At 37.8% G+C, this 8565-nt stretch overlaps 1 protein-coding gene across 1 annotated transcript in view; it reads left to right on the forward strand.

Moving 5' to 3' along the window:
• Positions 1 to 8565, forward strand: part of TUBGCP5 (tubulin, gamma complex associated protein 5) — a 37923-nt gene that overhangs the window by 14053 nt on the left and 15305 nt on the right. The window contains exons 6-10 of the mRNA XM_012647967.1: positions 755 to 873; positions 1643 to 1877; positions 3443 to 3645; positions 5044 to 5159; positions 6335 to 6603. Coding sequence (XP_012503421.1) covers positions 755 to 873; positions 1643 to 1877; positions 3443 to 3645; positions 5044 to 5159; positions 6335 to 6603 — 942 coding nt within the window. The remainder of the gene's footprint in view (positions 1 to 754; positions 874 to 1642; positions 1878 to 3442; positions 3646 to 5043; positions 5160 to 6334; positions 6604 to 8565) is intronic.

An 8565-nucleotide genomic window follows, 5' to 3' on the forward strand; every position in this document is an offset into this window, starting at 1 on the left:
TTTATTTCAAAATATTAATTGTGGGGTATAAGTATTTTTGTTGGATGGATACCTTGTATAATGTTTAGGGCTTTTGATGTGTCCGTCACCAGAATAGTGTTCATTGTACCCAAAAGGTAAGTTTTTAGCCCCCACCCTCCTCCCACCTTCCCCCTTTCTTTGTTTCTCATGTCCTTTTATGTTGCTTTGTGCCCATGTGTACCCATTTAGCTCCTACTTACTAGTGAGAACATATGATGTTTGGTTTTCCGTTCCTGAGATATTTAACTTAGGATAATGGTCTCTGGTTCCCTCTAAGTTGCTGTAAACGACATTGTTTCATTCCTTTTATGGCTGAGTAGTATTCCATGGTATATATATATATACCGCATTGTCTTTATCCACTCATGAGTTTAATCCTTGAACATTCAGCGCTAGTCCTGAGGCTTTAGGGGTGGTCGGGAAGGTCTTTAGTTAACATTTCAACTTCCTTAATGGTTATTGAACTGTTCAACTATATCATGTATATTTTAAAATGGAGAGGTTTTTTTTTTTTTACTTTCTAACCAATGACATTTAATTCAATTTTGTATGTGTATTTTAAATAAGTGATCATACATATATGTAAATAATGTCAAATAGCTGTTATAGCTGAAGAACCATTTTCAGGTGTATATTTGACTGGATTCATAAGTCCAGATATTGTGGCAGATTTGACCCAGTATTTTTTTTTTTGTTAACTATTATAACTAAAATTTATTACATTTATTTCTAGCAGATGAACCAGATGACCAAAGCTGGCTAGAACAGCATGTAGTTCATCAATACTGGACGGCTAGGCCCTCACGATTTCCTCATAGTTTACATTTGCACTCCAATTTAGCTACTGTCTGGTAAGAAGCTACATTTTTGTTTTAATGTAATGATAGAAGAAACTTTGATGTTTAAACATTTGGCTTTGATTTGTGATTTAAATCAAGTACTTCCCTGAAATTTAAACTTGTTAGTTTTTTTTAACAATTCTAATTGAACAGTATTTAATTATTTAATTATTAGTGAAAATAATGAAATTATAGTATTTAATTTTAATCTGTGTTTTGATTGTTTGTTTTTTTTTTTTTTTTGTTTGAGACAGAGTCTCGCTTTGTTGCCCGGACTAGAGTGAGCGCCGTGGCGTCAGCCTAGCTCACAGCAACCTCAAACTCCTGGGCTTAAGCAATCCTTCTGCCTCAGCCTCCCAAGTAGCTGGGACTGCAAGCATGCGCCACCATGCCCAGCTAATTTTTTCTATATATTTTTAGTTGTCCAGATAATTTCTTTCTATTTTTAGTAGAGATGGGGTCTTGCTCTTGTTCAGGCTGATCTCAAACTTCTGAGCTCGAGCAATCCTTCCGCCTTGGCCTCCCAGAGTGCTAGGATTACAGGCGTGAGCCACTGCTTCCAGCCAGACACAGTTGTTTGTTAAATGACGCTTACATCATGGTTTGTCAGACAGTTGTTCAGAGTTTTAAAATTAGCTTCCAAATTCAGGGCTACAGGAAACTGGCTTTTCAGCTCTAATTGCCAAGATCAACAGAAGGATGAGGCAAGAACAAAGAAGCAAGCTGTGACAAATACCTAGCTGATTTATAGAGACATTTGCAATAACCATTTTCCATATGAGAACACAAATGAACAAATAGCAGCATATGGCCAGGTTGTGTTTCGACTTCAGGAGTTCATCGATGAAGTCATGGGACACAGCTCCGAAAGCTTGCCACCCGGAAGTGGTTCTGTTCCTAAGAAGTCGACCGAAGCTCCTTTTAGAACCTACCAGGCTTTCATGTGGGCCCTATACAAATATTTCATTAGTTTCAAAGAGGAACTTACAGAAATTGAGAAGTGCATCATCAATAATGGTATTTAAATATTCTTCACTTTTACTCATGAAACACACAATTCATTTTTTTGTTTGTTTGAAGTCCTGTTTAGTTTGAATAGTTCATAATTTGAATGCCATTTAGGTTATTCATTGATATAAGGTTTGAAAGTTGCATAACACGTAAGTAATTCTCATGAGTGCATTTATTTTTAAAGTTTAAAATTTATATTTTTAAGCCATTCACCTCTTTAAAAATCAAAAAACTATAGAAGGATTTAGAGTGAAAATAATTCTTCCTGCTCTAGCTCCCGAGCCAGTCATTTCCCGTCCCCAGAGACAACCAGGTCCTCAGTGTCTTATACATCCTTCCAGAAGTAGTTTAGATGTACACAAGTGAGGCATATGCATGTACACAAACCCATAGTCGTTACACTACTCTTTAAGTTGTTTTCTAATTTAAAGTTTGGGGATTGTACTGTACAACTATGTAAAGAGCCTCCTTTTTCCTTTTTACAAATTGAGTGTTTCACCATATGATTGTATAATAGCCCGGACCTCCTTGATGGACATTTAAGTTGTTTCCAATCGTTTGCTGTTACCAGTAGGGCTGCAATGATAACCACTTAGACATATCCATAATCATACACATGGAGCAAGTTATCTATAGGGTAAGTTCTTAAAAATGGAATTCCTGGGTCCAGTGATATGTAATGGCATGTGTGATTTTGCTAGGTTTTGCCACATTGCTTTCCATGGAGGAATGGGAAAATAAATTTATACTCTTGCCAGCAGTGTATATGAATACCTGTTTGCTCACACTCTTGCCAACAGTGTGTGATCAAACTTCGGTCTTCACCAATGTGACAGGTATAAAATGGTAACCCAGTACAGTTTTTTTTCCCCCTTAACTTTTATTTTCATTTACCACAAAAAAATAGTGTAGAAAGGTCCCATGTTCCCATCACCTTACTTCCTTCAGTGGGGAAACCTTATGTAATTCTAGTACATGGTCAAGAGTGGGAAGCTGACACTGGCACAGCACATTAGCCAGACTGCAGACCTGACATGGGTTTCACCAGTGTGCAGGTACTTGATTCTAGTGGGTGACAGGGGGAGGAGTGATATCTTTGTGCATAGTTCTGTGCTGTTTTGTCATGTGTATAGATCTGCATAACTGCTTCCATGTTCAGGATACTGACCTGTGCCATCACCCCACAGGAACTTGCTTGTGTAGCCCTTCGTTGTCACCACAGCCTCCCATTGTGGGTGTTTTTGTTTTACCTGGTATAATTTTAATTTTCATTCTTTTATTATAAGTAAGGTTGAATGACTCTCTGTATGTCTAAGAATCACTTGTCTCTCCTTTTCTGTGAACTGTCAGTTCCTTTATACATTATTTTTCTGCTGAGTTGTCTTTTTCTCCCTAACTTGCAGTCCTTTCTTCCTTAGGGGAATTAGTTCCTTGCGATGTGAGATTAAAACCTACCATCCTCCATTTTGTCATGCCTTTCCATACGCCTAATAAGTAGCTTAGCATTTATGTCACATACTGCATGCTGATACTTTTCCTTGCTGTTGACTTTCATTTATTGATATTTGCAGATACTACAATAACTCTTGCAATAGTGGTGGATAAGTTGTCATCTCGGTTGGCTCAGCTCAAAGTTCTGCACAAAGTATTTAGTACTGGAGTAGCAGAAGTTCCACCTGACACTCGGAATGTTGTCCGAGCATCTCACCTGCTCAACACCCTGTACAAGGCCATCCTTGAATACGACAGTGTTGGAGAAGCCTCTGAGCAAACCGTATGTGGGACCTCTTCCTGGTCTAAAGTGTGTCACTCCATCCCGCACAGCAAAGGAGTGGTGGATAGCCACCACAGTTGTTTGTTTTATTTGATGACAGAGTCTTGCTCTGTTGTCCGGGCTAGAGTGCCATGGCGTCAGCCTAGCTCACAACAACCTGAAACTCCTGGGCTTAAGCAATCCTTCTGCCTCAGCCTCCCAAGTAGCTGGGACTGCAAGCATGCGCCACCATGCCCAGCTAATTTTTTCTATATATTTTTAGTTGTCCAGATAATTTCTTTCTATTTTTAGTAGAGATGGGGTCTTGCTCTTGTTCAGGCTGATCTCAAACTTCTGAGCTCGAGCAATCCTTCCGCCTTGGCCTCCCAGAGTGCTAGGATTACAGGCGTGAGCCAATGCTTCCAGCCAGACACAGTTGTTTGTTAAATGACGCTTACATCATGGTTTGTCAGACAGTTGTTCAGAGTTTTAAAATTAGCTTCCAAATTCAGGGCTACAGGAAACTGGCTTTTCAGCTCTAATTGCCAAGATCAACAGAAGGATGAGGCAAGAACAAAGAAGCAAGCTGTGACAAATACCTAGCTGATTTATAGAGACATTTGCAATAACCATTTTCCATATGAGAACACAAATCTGTTATATGAGTTCCCTAAAGTAGCCACATTCGTAGAAACAGAAAGTGGAATGGTGGTTACCAGGGCCAGGAATGGGGAGTTGTTTATTGGGTACAGAGTTCCAGTTTTACAACATCAAAAAGTTCTGGAGATCTGTCACAACAGTGTGAATGTACTTAAAACCACTGAACTTAAAACTTAAAAATGGTTGAGATGGTAAATCTTACGTTATACTTTTTTACCACAATTTTTTAAAAATACAAATCTAGAGACTATAATCTAGAAAGCTGCAGGCTTGTTTGGGTGCATATTTTCGGATACTTTCTAGTTTGTTGGTGTAACTTTATCTTCTCGTGGTTTGGTATTGCAGTTCAATAGAAAGGAGGTTGATTTCTCTCAGTGCTGCCATTTTTGTCCCTTTTTGAGAACTGTAGGAGAGTGAAGTAATCTCAGTTGTAGTAGATACTGTGCTGGTAGTACTTTTTAGATCAGGAAACCATATCTGTTTGCCTGGGCTGTCCCAGGTTAACCTGCTTCCCTGTGTAATGCTCACTCTCAAGAGGGTCCCTGTATGGACTAAAACAATATGGTCATCCCATATTTAGGTGAGTTTTTCATAAGGATTTTATAGTGTATGTTTTTGGAATTTTAGTTTCTTACTTTGTGTCCAAAAAACAGAGAAATCTGATTACTTTTTAAAAGGCATTTCAGTACTGTTTGAACCTCATTTTACCTAGTGATCAGGTCGCTCTGAGAGTTAACTTGTGTGCACTCTGGACCTCAGGTCTCCCTCCTGTTCTCTCTCTGGGTGGAGACAGTACGGCCCTACCTGCAGACAGTGGACGAGTGGATTGTGCACGGGCACCTGTGGGACGGCGCCAGGGAGTTCATCATCCAGAGGTGAGGCAGAGGTTGCAGCCAGGAACACAGGGCACACAGGGTGCTGGTTTTGCTAATTTGCTCCTGCATGAAAATCAAGTGCTTTCGTTAATTTCAGGTAGTACTGAGAAAGCACAGTTTGAATGACAGAGCTGTATTGTCACCATAGGCAAGTTCTGTGTCATTTTTATAGATATCAGTACCAGCCAATTAAAAATATCTTTGTCCAAGTTTTATGTCAGTTCATAGCTTTTCTTTAGCAAATTATATTTTTGGATGATTTATGGCTGACTGGTGTGCTAAAATGCACACTGCTTCACATAAAATGAATTTAGGTGATATCAGATGGCTTCAGTTATTCCCATTGTAAATTATCAATACATTAAAAGCCATGAAAATGTCAAATGTATGCCTCTAATATAGTTATTTCTCAGAATTTTTTTACTATCAGTATAATATTTAATAAAACAATTAAGGAAAATGTCAATCCATTTATGATGATTTCCCTTCAGTTAATTGATTTTTCTGAATAGAATCATATAAACTGCAATATAGGACTACTTGTACTCTTTTAACTCAGTTTTAAGTTATGCAATCTGTTTGAATGTATGGTTTCTATTGATAGCTATCTGTTGAACTCATCAGGAAGGATAACTTTAAGTCCTTAGTGTTCTGGAAGGGTAACACTGTTTACACAGGGCTCATATGTAAATGAACTGGCCTTCCTTCAGCTAAGTCTCATGTCTGTCACTATGTCCTGTTTCATCAATCTCACTTGAAAATTTTTGTGAAAACGGGATTCTGACTATTCTTCTAAGGTGATGAGTGACCATAATTTCATTGTTGGAAGCTGTCTAGTGAAGAGTCTTTCTAGGGAAAAAAAGGTAGAGATGTCTGCAAATTATTTTCACAAGAGATGGTAAATGGGTAAATTTTATTCTACTTTTAAAGAGGACCAAATTAGTCTTATTTTGTTTAATTCCAATTTAGGAAACTGTACTTAAATTTTACCTATATTATTCAGAGTATTTATCTGCTTTTCTGTGCTAAACTGAGTCCAGATTAAAACTGCTCCATTTTGCCCAAAGATTGCATTCATTTTGGAATGTCTGGACAGCATACCTTAGCTAGAATAGGTATAGTATTGTTTTTTAGGAAGAGAAGTTAAAGTTTAAAATTCTTTTGACTCTCTTTAGAAACAAAAATGTTCCGGTAAATCATAGAGACTTCTGGTATGCAACTTACACATTATATAGTGTATCGGAAAAGACAGAAAATGAAGAAAAAATGAGTGATAACGCTAGTGCGAGTTCTGGCAGTGATCAGGGGCCCTCCAGCAGACAGCACACCATGGTGTCCTTCCTCAAACCTGTCCTGAAGCAGATCATAATGGCTGGAAAGTCAATGCAGCTGCTGAAGAACCTGCAGTGCGCAGAGAGCACCACGTGCCAGGCAGCGGCCAGAGGTAGCCTGTTCCTTTTTCATGTGTCTCCTCAGTGTCAGGACAACTGCTCTCTGTTCACTCTTGTCATCCTGAGATATCTACTGTTTTGTAGTTTGAAAGTCATCAAAGCCTCTTATTTTAGTGGAAATTATTGCCATGATTGAATTAATAATCTTGCTGCTCTTGATTGAACAAAAGATTTTCATCATTGGAAACTTTTAGCACTGTGTTTGAAAAGGCAGTGACAACAAGTTCCACATACATTCTCCTTTTGATTCCTTAGGACTGGTGCTTTAAAAAATAATTCTCTGGCATTTTTCTTTTAGTTTATTATTATTTAATTGACACATATCAATTGTACATATTTATGGGGTACATAGTGATGCTGCGATTCATGTAATGAACATATAGTAATCAGATCATAGTAATTAGCATATTCATCATCTCAGACATTTATCACCTCTTTGTGTTGGGAATATTCAATATCCTCCTCCTAGCTATTCAAAACTATAAAATGTATTATTGTTAACAATTGTCATCCTATAATAGTGTAGAACAGTCAAACTTACTCCTCCTATCTAGCTGTGATTTTGTATCCTTTAACAAATCTCCCCTATCCCTCCTTTATCCCTACCCTTCCCACCCCCTAGTATCCTCCGTTCTACTTTTAACCTCTATAAGATCAACATTTTCTAGCTTCCACACGAGTGGGGACATGTGGTTAAACTTCTGTTCCTGGCTTATTTCACTTAACATAATGTCTTTCAAGTTCCATCAATGTGGTCACAAAAGGCAGGATTTCATTCATTTTTATGTCTGAATAAAATGTCTCTTGTGTATATATACCACATTTTCTTTATCCATTCATCTGTTGTTGAACACTGAAGTTGATTCTGTATCTTGGCTATTGTGATTAGTGCTGCAATAAACATAGAGGTGCAGATGTCACTTCAACATACTGATTTCCTTTCCTTTGGATAAATGCCCAGTAGTGGTCACATGATAGTTCTGTTTGTGGTTTTTTGAGGGACCTCTATACTGTTCTCCATAGTGTCTGTACTAGTTTACATTCCCACCAACAGTGTATGAGTTCCCTTTTCTCAGCATCCTCCCCAGCATTAGTTATTTTTTGTCTTTTTGATAATAGCCATCTTAACTAGGGTGAGATGATACCTCATTGTGCTTTTGATTTGCATTTCCCCAATGATTAGTGATGCCGGACATTTTTTCATATATTTGTTGGTCATTTGTATGACTTCTTTGGAGAAAAATCCGTTCAGATCATTTGCCTGTTTTTAAATCAGATTTTTTGTTGTTTTTACTGAGAAGTTTAAATTTCTTGCATATTTTGGATATTAATTCACTGTTGGATTAATAGTTTGCAAATAATTTCTCCCATTCTGTAGGTTGTCTTTTCACTCTGTTGATTGTTTCCTTTGCTGTTCAGAATGTTTTTAGTTTGGTTTAGTCCCATTTGTTTTTCTTTTGTTGCCTGTGCTTTTGAAGTCTTATTCCTAACCTGTTTCCCAGACCAATGTCCTGAAGTGTTTCCCCTATGTTTTCTTCTAGTCGTTTCATAGTTTTGGGTCTTACATTCAGGTCTTTGATCCATTTTGAGTTGATTTTTCTATAGTGTGAAAGGTAGGGCTCTAGTTTTATTTCTCTGCATATTGATATCCAGTTTTCTCAGCATCATTTATTGAAGAGTCTGTCCTTTCCCCAGTGAGTGTTCCTGGCACCTTCATCAAAAATCAGTTGGCTGTACATACATGGATTAATTTCTGGGTTCTCTATTCTGTTCCATTAGTCTGTGTGTCTGTTTTTATGCCAGTACCATGCAGTTTTGGTAACTACAGCTTTGTAGTATGTTTTGAAGTCTGGTCGTATAATGCCTCCAGTTTTGTTCTTTTTGCTCAGATACCTTTGGCTATTTAGGGTCTTTTGTGGTTCCATACAAATTTTAAGATTTTTTTTTCTATTTCT

The sequence above is a fragment of the Propithecus coquereli genome, unplaced genomic scaffold, assembly GCF_000956105.1.
Source record: "Propithecus coquereli isolate 6110/MARCELLA unplaced genomic scaffold, Pcoq_1.0 Scaffold28, whole genome shotgun sequence".
Classification (NCBI taxonomy): Eukaryota; Metazoa; Chordata; class Mammalia; order Primates; family Indriidae; genus Propithecus; species Propithecus coquereli.